The 15,641-nt window shown below is 36.5% G+C and overlaps 1 protein-coding gene across 3 annotated transcripts in view; it reads right to left on the bottom strand.

Moving 5' to 3' along the window:
• LOC115223384 overlaps positions 1-15,641 on the bottom strand; it is a 137,388-nt gene that overhangs the window by 18,229 nt on the left and 103,518 nt on the right. For all 3 annotated transcript variants that reach the window (XR_005003537.1, XM_036512473.1, XM_036512472.1), the window contains exon 12: positions 1-1,356. This exon is cut by the window's left edge. Coding sequence is in view for 2 of the 3 variants with exons in the window: in XM_036512473.1 (XP_036368366.1) it covers positions 1-1,356 (1,356 nt within the window). In the remaining variant the exon portion in view is untranslated. The remainder of the gene's footprint in view (positions 1,357-15,641) is intronic.

Below are 15,641 nucleotides of genomic sequence, written 5' to 3' on the forward strand. Positions count from 1 at the left end.
CACTTGACCCAAGACTTTGCGCTGGCATTCCTTCTCCAGAAAGCCTTTTGGCAACGACTTCGACATAACCTTCAGATATGTTCTCTTTTTCCAGCCTCTTTGCACTCATTTCCTCGGCGACCTTTTTACTTGGGTCTTCTAAACGAGCACCTCTGAGATAGCCTCGGGTGTGATGGGCTAAATGTCCCAATCTGTATTTCTGGCATTCCTCAAGTAATTCTGTGGCCGGCTTGAGTCTTCGTATTGGAGACACAACTCCGACTTGTGGAGGAGATGCCACATTTGGTCCTGTTGGACTTGAAGTTTGTGAGAGTCTTAATGCTGGACTCTCGGGGGAAGGTCCTTGTTTTTCTCTTTTTGGACTTTTACCTGACTTTATTTTCCTGTCTTCTGTTTGTGGATCACGGTGTGTTTTTTTGTCAGAGCTTGACGGAAGATCTTCTGTAAATGTTGATGATTTCTTGTCTGATTTTTCAGCCTGAGCTGTGAAGGGCACATTAGGAGAGCTTTGTTGTCCTTCAGTTGGTTGGCGGGGATATGTCTGGCTTATCAACTGATCCCTGCATACAGGGGCTGCTTTGCTTTTAACGGTTGGTTTGAAGTACGGGGATGATGATCCTTTTTGTTTACTTGTCTGCCCTTCTTCCAGAGATGATGTTTCGGTTGGCAGTTCTTCACCAAACATCGATTGTTGTACAGCAATGATATCTTTACTGTGAGGACATTCTGGAAGGAGGAGTTCTGGACATTTCGGTTCTCTCTTCAACCAATCAGCGAGTGTCTCACCCTGGTGAAATTTGCCAATCTGTTCGCTTGTGCTGGCACCGAGACCTGCTGTAGTTGGTTCCGTCATCGTGTCGATGGCTGCAGTGCCACTCACATGTCTTTGAACCGAAGCTGTTTTACATAACAAGCACTGTGAGCTGATGGAGCTGGTCTCATGTGGGGATGTGGTGATCGTTTGCGGGATTTGCACGTTCATTGTCGGAAGAGAAATAGTGAAAGAAATTTGTAAACGAGATTGATCCGAATCATGGATGTCGTGACTGATTGTGGCTGGAGTGGTAATGGGTTCAATCTCCTGAGATGCCCCATCGGGAATTCTTGATATCAATTCTGCATCACTCGGTGAAAGTGTTGAGATGAAGCTTGTGCGATGTGTTTCCCCTTCTGGTGCCATTCTTATTGGAGTTTGTTCCATACTAGGCACCAGGGAATCCATAAAAGGGGTAGAACTGGATCTATACTGTAGCTGAGGACCAGATCCATTGATATGACCCATGGTAGATTTAGGATCAAATCGAATTTCAGTCAAACTACCAGCACGACTCTGCTTCAGTCCTCCTTGGTCAAAGGCTACAAGAAATAAAACAGTAAACCATTATCAATATTAACCATCATCATCATCATCATTATCATTATCATTGAGGTGGTGAGCTGGCAGAATCCTTACCGTATCAAATAAAATGCTTAGCAGCATTTCGTCCAGCCCTTTACATTCTGAGTTCGAGTCCCACTGAATCTAACTTTGTGTTATGTTGCAATACTGCACAGTGGTTGTGTGAGCTGTGAAATCCTCGTTGCCACGGTTATGTTGCACGTTTGGATGACCTCTACTCAACTCTACTCTCGTCTCCTGACGTCTAGGCTTCTCCCCCTATATCTAAGTATTGGGCTAGCCTACTTCATTGTCTGAGGGCATCTACACAAAACTTTGCCTTTCATCCTTTTGGGGTCAATAAAATAAAGGACCAGTCAAGTACATTAAATAAGGGCTTGGATTTACTTGAGATTAAACCTGAGGGCCTATACCTTCATGGAAGTACGACCCAACCTCCATACCCCCTGGAAAAAGATGAACTGTGTACTTTTTTCTCCTGTCTCTATTCTTCAATCTAAAGCTTTACTCTTTATTCTTTTAGTTTATTCTTTATAATCTGTGAATTTCTCTGTCTAGAACTTTCGTACATACTCACCTTGCCTCTGATGATGGAATACCCAGTGTATGGACATGTTAGCCTATCACTTAGGATACCCCAGAAACAGCTGTAAGACTTCAAATTCACCTCACCCTAATTAAATTATTATAAATGACTTTTGATACTCGTCCTGCCTTGGTTTTTGATGTCTTTTTCCTCTAATATATATATATATATATATATATTCACATGATGGCAATTTTGAGAAGGACTGAGAGAGCAGTGGTGAAAAAAATGTGTGGTATGAAGGTGTTTGATAACAGGAAGACTGAGGACTTGATGGGGATGCTGGGGCTGGAGGAATCGGTGGAACGGCTGGTAAGGGCGAATGGGATGCGGTGGTATGGGCATGTGTTGAGGAGGGATAAGGAGCATGTTCTGAAGAGGGTGCTTGAGTTTGAGGTAAATGGACAGCGATAGTGAGGTAGACCAAGGAAAACGTGGAGGAGGAGATTGGTAGGGTTGGCTTGAGAAATGAGGATGCCCAAAACTGGCCAAGATGGTGTGAGGTCAGTTGCTATGGCACTGAGGTAGATCCGGCCACCTCCATTAATGGGGACAAAACCTGTATTTAAAATGATGGATGAGGATGACACACAGACAACAGTCATAGATATAAATAACCATAGCTGAGGTGTCACCTGCCGGCAAGTTTAACTTTGAAACATGCCCCATGATTTCACAAAATGTTTTAGATGTCTGTGTAATCTTGACCAGACAGAAATACCTTCTTCTTGGCCGTCTGCCAGAGGAACATGAAGGATGTGACATCCGAAGAAAGAGTCAGAGCTGCACTTGTATTCACTGGATACTCAATTTAGGTCCATTGAATTTACATGAAGGATTTGCTTGAATGGATGAGAGATTTAGTATTCAGACATTAGAAAAATATGCGAAAGAGCTATGGCCTAAAAAGGAACCTTAGTCACAGAGTCAGTTCCTTGAGGAATTTACCATTTCTCACTTTGGCATTTGTCATAACTTTGTTAATTTTATTGGCAGAATTTATCTTTTATCTTGTTTCAGTCATTGGACTGTGGCAATGCTGGGGCACTGCCTTGAAGGGCGTACATGAACGAATCGACCCCAATGTCTAATTTTTGAACCTGGTAATTATTCCAGCCATCTCTTTTGCCAAAAAGCTAAGTTATGGGAATGTAAACAAACCAGTACCAGTTGTTAAATGATGTGGTAGTGGTGGGGGAGTCAAAGATAAACACCCACACACATATATACAACAGGTCTCTGCACAGTTTCTTGGGTTTCAAATCCACTGAGAAGGCTTTGGTTGGCTTGGGGCTCTAGTAGAAGTCACTGGCCTATGGTGCCACACAGTGGGACTGAATCCAGGACCATATTGCTGGGAAGAGAGCTCCTTAACCACACCACCACCTAACACAATAATAATCCTTTCTACTAAAGGCAAAAGGCCTGAAATTTTTTGTGGGGAGGAGACCAGAAGATTACATTGACCTCAGTGTTCCACTGGTACTTTATTCAAGAACCCCGAAAGGATGAAAGGCAAAGTCAACCTCAGCAGAATTTGAACTCAGAATGTAAAGACTGGCAAAATACTGCTAAGCATTTCGACCAACGTGCTAATGATTCCACCAAACTCACTGCCTTCATAACAACAACAACAATGTTAATAGATTGAGATTTGTGGGAGATTTGGGAGCAATTTCTACCATGGATTCTGTACCATTTTCAAGGTTCAGGTGTATTGTGTTTGTGTTTGTTCTGGTGTTTCTGAATTATATTATTTTATAATGCTTATATCTAATTACATAATATGTGTAATACTATCCACAAGTCAAAGATACATCAAAACACCTGAAGAGATCTAATTACATCCTGTAAAAGTGATGTAACAAATCATGTAAATATGTTCCCCACATCTAAATTGTTTCTCCACCTCTCTTTAATGATATTTGCTGCGTAAAAACTCTTTCTTTCTAACCAATTTACCTGCATTTGGAGTACCTTACTTTGATTAAGAAATAAGATTCTAAGAATTTAACTTTGAGCACAAATTAATGTGAACATCTATTTCTGTGCAAGCGTCTTCATACCCACTGAATGTGTGTGTGTGTGTGTGTGTATATATAAATATATATATATATATATATATATATATGGATAGTAGAAATATGTTACGAAAAGAGAATATAAAATACACATGGAAATGTAAGGATAAAATATGAAAAATCAACGAAAATGCACATTGCAAATAAAAAAAAGGTTTTTTATGACAGGTAACGACAAATATATACATTTAGATTGACTGAGGTAGTAATACGAGTCATAAAGGTCATTATTATGAGATGATTATAAGATGATAATAATAAAGTAAGAGAACAAAACGAATGATGGTTTGAACAACACCGGTTAATATATATAATATATATATATATATATATATATATATACATATGTATGTATGTATGTTTGTATGTATGTATGTAATGTATGTATGTGTATATATATATATATATCTATATATATATATATATAAATTAATAGTTATCGCCATACTAATATGGCAGTCTTATAAATATAAGACTAAAGCTGTCGCTGATTAGCTCCAAGAGGCCATCGCCTTAAGATAGCTATTTGACACACGAACCTGCGTCCATTACAAACCTTCGAACTGTAGCTGTCTGACTGGCAGGATGAAGCGGCTGACCTCCCTTGTTCGAAGGTTTGTAATGGACACAGGTTCGTGTGTCAAATAGCTAGCTTGAGGTGGTCGCCTCTTGGAGCTAATCAGCGACAGCTTTAGTCTTATATTTATAAGACTGCCATATTAGTATGGCGATAACTATTAATTTATATATATATATATGTGTGTGTGTGTATGTGTGTGTGTGTGTGTGTGTGTTATATCTATAACAAATGGTAGAGACAGAAAATAGAATACATGGAAAGCGTTCTTGCTCACAATGATCGTTTCGACGCATCCTGCATTGTCTGCATTCCATTTTCAACGTCCATCATTTGTTATATACTCAATGTACTCTAAGGAATCCCCAGGGTAGATCCAGTGACAATTGTGTAAATACCATGGATGTCGTCAGCTACCTATTGGCAGTGAATTGGCTTCATAGCAACATACCCAATGCGCAAAATACATGCATACATACATATATACATATATATATATATACATACATACATATATACATATATATATATATATTGCGCATTGAAAATGGTGAACATCCCCAAAACCTGGCGGACCCACTGCAAAGGTAAAAAGTGCAGGAAACGTACTCTTCAGAAGGTTTCACAGTACAAGTCAGGTAAAGCCTGATTATGTGCTCAAGGTAAGAGACATTACGATTGAAAACAAAGACGTTATGGTGGTCAGACCAAAGCTATCTTTCACAAAATGGCTAAAACCACCAAGAAAATTGTCCTTGGAATGGAGTGTACAGAATGCCAATATAAGAAACAGCTGCCAATTAAATGGTGTAAGCACTTCTTGGAGTTTGAAGGTGACAAGGAAAAGAAGTGCCAGAAGATTCAGTTTTATAGATAAGGAAAACAGAAAATGGAGAAATATTGATGGACAATAATTGACTTACATCAATTATTATTTATTAATTCAATACAAATAGACTTTCAGTCTATTTGTATTGGTTAAGAGTCTTCTCCTACAGTTCCTGGCCAACCTAAATCTTGTCAGTGAATTTGGGAAATGGAAACTGTGTAGAAGCCCATTGTTTCTGTATGGGGTACATGTGTATCTATTATTATACAAGTGTGAGTATGTGTGTGAACGTGAATGAGCATAAAGGGTGACATTTAAAGCTTCTCCCCACTTGAATGAAACGGGGACAACATCGATATTCCTCATTGACATTGTGACCGATCTCTGCATTTTTTAAGACTTGTAAAACATGAACTGGGATTTGCAGGCTCCCACCCTGCCAGGATTTTCTTGAATTATAATGATGCATCAGGGGTTAAAAACAGCAAGTGAGAGCCATCAGCTGTTTCATATATTGTTGCTCTTGTAGCTGTTTATCTCCTGGTCAGCTCTTGTCCAATTGTGTGACAACTAGATAAGAGCTGACCAAGGGATAAACCAGGATTAGTTTATTGGATGTGTTTGTTATTTTTTTAAAGGCAGAAGTGTGAAGGTTTAGAAAAAAAACTGGACTGGTCAGTGGTATATTTGAGTGGTGGAGGTGGTGTTAAGAATGAGGATGGCGGTCAAGGGGTGAGCAAGGGGAAAGGGAGTGATGACTGGCAATTAAAAAAAGAATGAGCAGAGTTGGATAATAGAGGAGAAACCGAGAGATGAAAGGCTGACAGGTGTATATGTATGTGTGTATGTATACATATGTATATATACTTATGTGTGTGTGCATGTGTACACAAATACATATATATGTGTTTGTGTGTGTGTGTGTGAAAAAGGCTGAGGTTTTCAAAGGTTAAAGGATCATTATTATTTCATAAGGAGATATGAAAAAGTTTTAATAACAAATATTACACTCAGTAATGCCCACAATATAACACACACACACGCACACACATGCACCTCCACCCCCCCCACACATTGTCCTTTGCCCTCTGAAAGCATCGTGCTCACGAGAATCCTGTGTATGCATGTGCAGTTTGTGTGGGTGAACAGTTGCATTACTTTAAGTTTCATGGACATGCAAAGTCTAATCACCGAGGTGTTTTGATATTAGTGCAATTTTAACCTCATGTCATCTGAGTGACAAATCTTGGCTGGTCATTGGTAAGCTTGATTTCTACAGATCAAGAGAGATCCTCCCGTGGGAGAAGTTGTTGAATCAACTAATGGGAGATACTGCTATTAAGATGGAAGAGAAAAGCAACCCTGTCAAGATAAACTTTAGTCACCAACAGAGACTACCAATATAAACTCACACTTTGTATTGAATATATTTATACACACACACACATACATATATATATATAGATATATAATATATATATAGATATATAATGTACATATATATATATATATATATATATATATATATATATACACATATGTATACACACACACACACACACACACACATATTGTAAACATAATTATATAAGTTTTTACTGTATATTTTGACTAAAATAGTCTAATATAGGAGCATATAGACCCACAATGGAAAAAAAATTGGGTATTTCCATGTGCACTAATATCTATTTTTATCTTTCGGGGTTTAATTGCCTGAATCTTATATTATTTTCTAGAGTCAAAATATACAGTGAAAACTAATATTTACAAAACACTGTCACTTGTCACCATTTCTTAACTTACACAGACACACAGACACACACACACACACTGTCCTTTGCCCTCTGAAAGCATTGAGCTCTTGAGAATCTTGTCAAAACATGGAATTCTGTAATGCAATGTGATATGGAAGACAATGGAATAACTCAAAATCATAGCAAGATTTTCAGAAATGCAATGTTTTTACAAGACTGAAGATGCATCCACGTAGGTGCACACACATGCATACACGTGTGTGTGTGTGTGTGCAGGCAAAAACAAGCAAGAAGCATCCAAAAACAAGACAAAACAACGTTAGTATAAAATTCAAGGCATTTTCATAATTTTAGATTATTTATTTAGTAAAACTGAGATTTTAATTTTAATAATTTCAACAACATAGAATTTTCTGAAGAAAACTAACATTATATATATATACATACACATATACATACATATATATATATACATATACACATATATAATATATATTATATATATATAAACAAATAAATATATAAATTCATAAATAAATTAATAAAATGAACAAAAATAAACAAAGTAAAACAAACACAGAAACGAAATGATTTGCAAAGACAACTGCATGCAGTTATGCATGTGCAGTTACATGCATGCAATTATGCATGTCTGCATATATTTAGATTGCACTTTTGGTAAGTGTGTGTACAGGTTTTGTTGCACCGAAAGTATTTGTCTTGAAGAACAGCCACAGCCTTTTGACGTGTATCAGGTAGAAGGAGACTGTGCTGAAGCCAGTTGGGTAGACTCAGTGACTGAAAGAATCACCAGTCTCATATGTAGTGTCACACTGAGTCTACATGAAAGGTTATCTTAATAGTACATGTCTCTGTGGAATACACAGCCATTTCATCTGAAAATCAATGTGGAGGTAAGTTCCTGGAGCAATTTTGAATATTTATTGCCGAAACCATTACAGAATCTATGATGAACTGCATGAGTGTTTGTACACATGAGCGCATGTGTGTGTAAATTGTGAATGGCTCAGTCAGCCAGCTGTTAAGTAGGCACCACAGCTCAACAGTAAAATTTGCGTAAAGTGTCATTACTCTGATGAGCTGAGTTCATCATCCAGCTTTCTGCTCAATAAGGTTAAGCTCATGAGTGCACGCGCGCGCACGCGTGTGTGTGTGTGTGTATTATCAGTTGCACTTACATAGTGTATGTCTTTTAAAGTGATAGTATGTTGTCAACTTAATGTGGCAGTCCCATGAAAGGGAAGAATGTTACTGTTATTTAACCCTAGGAAACACTGTTTCTTGTTAGACTTGACACATTTCCTGTGCCCTTATGTTTTCCACTCAGCAAAGCCAACATCCAGAGACTAGTTTCAGAGCCATTGCTCACCATCTGTAGCATGGCTTCCTAGCTGTTGATGCCTATCCACCTTTGAAATGTATTATTTCTAGTTTCAAAAATCAGTGAATGTATTTCAATTGAAATATATATAAGGCAGATAGACACTGGCAGCCAGCAAGCCATGCTACTCCAGACTGATGATGAGCAATGACTCGGAAACTAGTCTCTGAATTGCTGGCTTTGCTGGTTGGAGGTGCTTGTCTCCACTTTGTAAACATAAGGACACAGAAAATGTATCATGGCCTACTGGAAACGGTGTTTCCTAGGGCTAAATAACTGTAGCATTCTTCCCATTCATGGGACTGCCACATTAAGTTGACAACATACTATCACTTTATCATGATGCTACTGCATAAATCTCTGTGAGAGATTTAGAAATGCATTATTTCGGTATGTCTTTTGTTTAAACACCAACTCTGCTGTTGGACAGCCTCTGTAGAAAGCTCCTCAAATAACACAGAGTGTTAGAGAACACCTGAATGTCACAGAGCAGCAAATTTGGTGAAGAGACAAAACACAACGCATGATAAATAATGCGGGTGCAGCCAATAATGTTCCCATTATAAACGATGCTTTGGTTCGTAATGGGATTTCCATGTCTTGCCTACATGTTTCTGTTTCCTATGTCCACCCACGAGACTTTGGTCAGATCAAGGATATTGCAGAAGACATTTGCCCAAGAGGCTAAGCAGTGGGACCGAGCCTGACACAATGTGAGTAGGAAGCAAACCTTTCACCCAGATACACTTATCCCTGCATCTCTCTCGCTCTCTCTCTCTCTCTCTCTCTCTCTCTATATATATATATATATATATATATATATATGTGTGTGTGTGTGTGTGTGTGTGTACATATGAATGCATATATGTATATATATAAGTATATATATTGATGTGTATACACATATATATGAGTATATATATACACTCAAACACACAGCTCCATATCTATATATAGTAAAATAGAGGGGATCAATTAGACCCAGGTAAATTAATGTAGATAATGGTACATAAATAATATATGAAATAAATTTGTTGTATACAGTGCTTGGGCGCATTACAACACATCAGGAGAAAAAGCAGCCAAAAGTGCATGAATAGTAGACAGAAAAAATGCACTGGAAGTGAACAGTGCACCATTTAAAGAGAAGGGGCAGAGCTGTTGCACCGGGTGAACTGTTGGCGAATTTCAGGAAGCATGGAAATTTTGAAGAATGTTGTGTTTTGACAGCTAACAACTGATGCAGGTAGTTTATTCCATGTTTCAGAAATTCTGAGCAGGAAAAAAATGCGTCTGAAATTCATGGGTGCTGTGTTGCTTTTTTGATTTTGTAAACATGTCCACGAGTGTTAGACAGATGGTGGATAATCTTGTGGGTGTTATAATGTTATCTATTAAGTTACACAATTATACTCATATCCAAAATAAACATGCAACTGAAACCCATGTAAGGATATCCTCAAATATCCATTTATTTTATTCTTCTTTATCTATAAATAAATGGTGTGGAACCAAAACTCACGTTAAAAGTTACACTAATATCTCACAGCAACTACAACACGAAATTAGATGAAACCTAATGCAAAACAAAGAACGCATGGCGCTAATAAGCTGTTTTTTGCTGAAATCCTGACGAATATAGTTGAGCGGGAAGACAAATGCCAAAGAGTTTGTGATTTGGTGCTCAAGCATGGTCGGAGCATCTTTACACACAGTTTATGATGTCAAGAAGAGAATGGACAATAGCATTCAGAGGAAGTCTGATAGTGGAATCAAGACTTCATCACCATCCTCAAGTCCAAAATTTCAATGGACCCAACCACATCAATGAAGAAGCTCGATACTGAACTTGAAGTGGACCCTAAGACCAACAGAACACCTGCTAATGATGACTTGGGCCTCAAGTCCTACACCCGGATACAGAGACATCTGCTGACAGAACCTATGAAAGCAAGGAGACTGGAGACGTGCATAAAGGTTCTCACATACCTCAAGAAGAATGTGTCCACTATGAAGATTATCTCTGATGAGAAGATCTTCACAGTGAATGCAGTTGTGAACCACAAAAATGACAAATACATTGTGGAGTCAATAGCTGATGTCAGGGGCACCTTTAGAACAAAACATCCAGCTCAATTCATAGCCTTCAGTGTTGTGGCCACCAATAGAAGAAAGACGCCCATCTACTCCTACAAGCCCAGAGAAAAGGAAGGTACTGATGCCTACTACAAGACATTGGGGTACCATGTCTTGTCATGGCCCAACATGGAGAGCAACTATGTGTGGACCCAGGATGGTGCTCCTAGCCATACTGCTAAGAAAGTACAGAATTTCTGCCTTCTAACTGGTGAACTTCTGGCCCTCTTCTACCCTAGATCTCAACCCTCTGGACTATGCCATGTGGGGCATTTTAGAGCATGGCAGCATCAACTCTCTGAAAGTTGGCATCAATGAGGGGTGGGCCAGGATATACAGTGACTTCCTGGTAAAGAGTTGTGTGGGGTTCTGGGGCCGTGTGAAGGCTGTAATTGCAAACAATGGAAACCACATAGAATAAATTGTTTGTTTTGTATGTGAATGTTATTAATCTACTTTTGAAACGCAATGAAAGAGTTTCAAATGTTATGGCAATTTAGCAAGTACACACACACACACACACAGAGCTCTATATATGAAGATGAAATTTAATTTTTCTCTGAAAAATAAAAAAAATCTTCTAAAAACTGAAGACTTTTTATAACCAATTAATTCAATTAAAATTTTTCTTAAAAATAATTTTGGTTTAGATGTATTTCTCCCTCCAAATTTATTCGACATTTTAAAACTTATTTAACATAATAAATATATATTTACATTTCACCGATTAAAACACAAATTACAAGTTTAAAAAAAAATATCAATTCATTTTATTTATATTTGTTTTATAATTTTGATTTTTTTGTTCTTTGCTAGGTTGTATTTTATTAAGGAGAAATTTGAGTGGGGGTGGGTGGGAGGGTATTTATTTATATTTTCAATTTATTTAATCATAACATGATATAATTTTCATCGAAACATTTATTTACAATTATAATTTTAAAAATCTCAATTTACACGAAAGATTTTATCCGAAAAACAAACTGGAAGTATGACTCTTCCATTAACATTTTGCCCTCGTTTAGAGAATAATTTGGTGGAAACTAATTGCCCAGTTCATTTTTATGAAGAGTTGTGTTTACTCTTTTTTAACCTTTAGTCAACCATGATTCACAAGACTAATGATCACTGTGACATTCCAACAATGACCAAAATCATTATATAAAAATGTCGTTTTAGTTTGGGAGATTGTAGAGGGACATTTGAGTGATATGATGTTGCTATATCTAACAGGTCATGTGATCACACAGAGGCTCCCTCTTTGGCACATTTTGGTCTAAAAGGGTCGAAAGTATATCTATGTCATTATCACCCGAAATAACAAGCGGAAGCGTGTTACAAGCTGACAGTCCATACTCATTTTGGGTAGGCGTTGAACAAGATGCATTTTCATCCATCTTTACACACACCCTCAACTTCTGCTGAGGTCACCTTTATCTTTTGATGAAATAAATACCAGTTACATACTGGGGTGGAAGTAATCGACTAGCCCACCCCACTCCCCGAAAGTTGCAGGCCTTGTGCCTATTGTGGAAAGGATTTTTATCCTTATTATTAAAAGTGTCGAGTTGGCTGAATTGGTTGAGAATCAGACAAAATGCTTTGTGGTATTTCTTCTGTTGCTTTACATTCTGAGTTCAAATCCTGTTGACACCGAATTTGCTTTTCATCCTTTTGAGGGCAATAAAATTAAAGTACCAGTCATATCTTCCACCCTCTGAAGTTACTGGCCTTATGCATGAAACCAAGAGTATTTATGATTTAAGTGATCTAAACTTTGCTGAGATCGACTTAGCTTTCCATTATTCCAGCATTGGGACCGGGTCTGACATAAATAGAAGAACATTCTACAAAATTTCTAGTTTTATACATACACACACACACACACATATATATGTTTGTTACAAATAATAATGACTACATTTGTTTCAACCACATGGTTTTGGGTTCAGTCCCACTGCGTGGCACCTTGGGCAAGTGACTTCTACTATAGCCTCGGGCTGACCAAAGCCTTGTGAGTGGATTTGGTAAACAGAAACTGAAAGAAGCTTGTCATATATATATATATATATACTATATATATATATATATATATATATATATATATATATATATATATATATATATATATATATATATATATTTGTGGCGGGTATGTGTTTGTATGTCTGTATTTGTACTCTCACCTCACTTGACAACCGATGCTGGTGTGTTTACATCCCATCCCTGTAACTTAGCGGTTTGGCAAAAGACCCCAATAGAATAAGTACTAGGCTTACAAAGAATAAGTCCTGGACTCGATTTGTTCGACTAAAGACAGCGCTTCAGCATGGCCACAGTCAAATGAATGAAATAAATAAATGTTTTATATATATATATACATATAATGTTTTCCGTTTTTTTTTTCCATTAACAAAAAAAAAATCTTTGCTTCTATTTTTATGAAATGATAAATTGTTTATTCTTTTACTCTTTTACTTGTTTCAGCCATTTGACTGTGGTCATGCTGGAGCACCACCTTTAGTCAAAGAAATCGACCACAGGACTTATTCTTTGTAAGCCTAGTACTTCTTATTCTGTCAGTCTTTTTTTGCCAAACCACTAAGTTACATGGACATAAATACACCAGCATCGGTTGTCAAGAGATGAGGATGGGGGACAAACACACACACACACACACAAATATATATATATATACACGATGGGCTTCTTTCAGTTTCTGTTTACCAAATCCTTTCACAAGGGTTTGGTCGACCTGAAGACATAGTAGAAGACACTTGCCCAAGGTGCCATGCAGTGGGACTGAACCCAAAACCATGCAGTTGGAAAGCAAGCTTCTTATCACACAGCCATGCTTGCATCTGTTATTTATGAAATTTAATAAATTTTTAAACTTTATTCTCTATTTTTTTTCTTTAATGTCAGATATATCTTTTTTTAAAAAATATATCTGATTTTGAAAACATAATTTAATGTTTAATGAGTCCTTTTCATTTAATTGTTTTGACTGAATTATTTGCAAGTTTATATTTTCTCCCAAACACAAATTTCTCTTACACAAACCCTAGCCTCTTCCCCCCCCACCCCACCCCACACACACACATGCACAAATCAGCAGCATAAAACCTAAAGATTATTCAATATATACACCATACACACCTCAGATTCACTTCATAACAAGACATGAATATATATATATATATATATATATATATATATATAATATATATTTATATGTGTGGTGTGTGTGTGCATGTATATGGATTGGTGGTGTAATGATGATGCCCTGTTGATCTGAAGAGCCAGCCTTTTCTACTCCATTAATTTGTGAATATACAACTGTACTGCATAATGCATAGCATGCATATTAGTGCAAACATGTAGACATTATTTATTATACACTGAAATTATTATTAGAGGAAGAAGGCTGCAAAACAGCTGTAATCCAAAGGATGACAAGTAATTAAATAAGTATATTCATCTCTTGTACTTCCTAACAATTTATGGTATATATATATATACATACATACATACATACATACATACACATATATGAGTGTGTGTGTGTGTATGTGTATATAAATATATATATATATATATATTCACATATATATATGTATGTATATATATATGTGTGTGTGTGTATACATATATATCTCTACATATATATATATATATATATATATATATATATATATATATATACATAATACACACACATATACATACAAACATATTTTAGTACATGCCTTTACTAATTTCTTTTTTGGGTGTAATAATTTGTTCTTAATAAAACACACACACACACACGCACACACACACATACGTTGTTTCCCTTTCCTCCCAATTTCTACCAGTTTCTCTTTTAAAGTTTCATCACTTTATGTCATTTTTATCGACCATGACATTCTGCAAAATATGAAACGACGCTCATAAAATGCAACGAAATACAATTTTTAGGAGAAACAATAATTATTGTCGCGTTTGTCGACGTGTTTCGGATTGTGATTTTGACAAAAGTACAACGAAGGCAAAATATGCAAATACATAAATATGAGGATTTGTGTTTTGTTTACACGCAACACACATATATATTATAGATGTACGTAATTCTTTGTGTATGTATATATAAATGTATGCATGTATGTATATTTATATATATATTTATATACATATACACACACATTTACATATACATATACATTTATATATATATATATGTATGTATATATGCATATATATACTTTCATATATATGAATCAAATGAAATAAAATAAAAAAACAGGACACAAAGGATGTCGCGGTACACTGAATTTATTGTACCTACTTTCATATATACATACATACTTGCATGTGTATATATATATACATACATACATCTATATATCTATATATATATATATACACACACATATACATACATACATCTATATATCTATATATATATATACACACACACATACATACACACATATATATATATACATGCTTATATATATGTATGTATGTATATGTGTGTGTGTATTATATGCATATTTCTAGTATGTACCCTTATCAAGACATGACATGATGGTTATAAATAAGCATCATCATCACCATCATCATCACCATCATCATCATCATCATCATCATCATATAAATGAGGCTTGAAGTGAGATGTGTGTGTGTGTGCGCAAGTGACCTAACCTCGAAACCTGACAGTGGAAGCAAACGCTTTCGAAATATGCAAAACCAATCATTTCTGCTTCTTGGCTTCTTTGCTCTGTTTTAAATCCCTCATTTCTTCCTCACCCTTCTCTCATTCCAAATTCATCTTCTCCTTTCTCTCCATAACACTCTACCATTCCTCATTGTCTCTCCATCTGTTTGTCTCTCTC

Source organism: Octopus sinensis, linkage group LG23 (assembly GCF_006345805.1).
Source record: "Octopus sinensis linkage group LG23, ASM634580v1, whole genome shotgun sequence".
NCBI classification, from domain to species: Eukaryota; Metazoa; Mollusca; class Cephalopoda; order Octopoda; family Octopodidae; genus Octopus; species Octopus sinensis.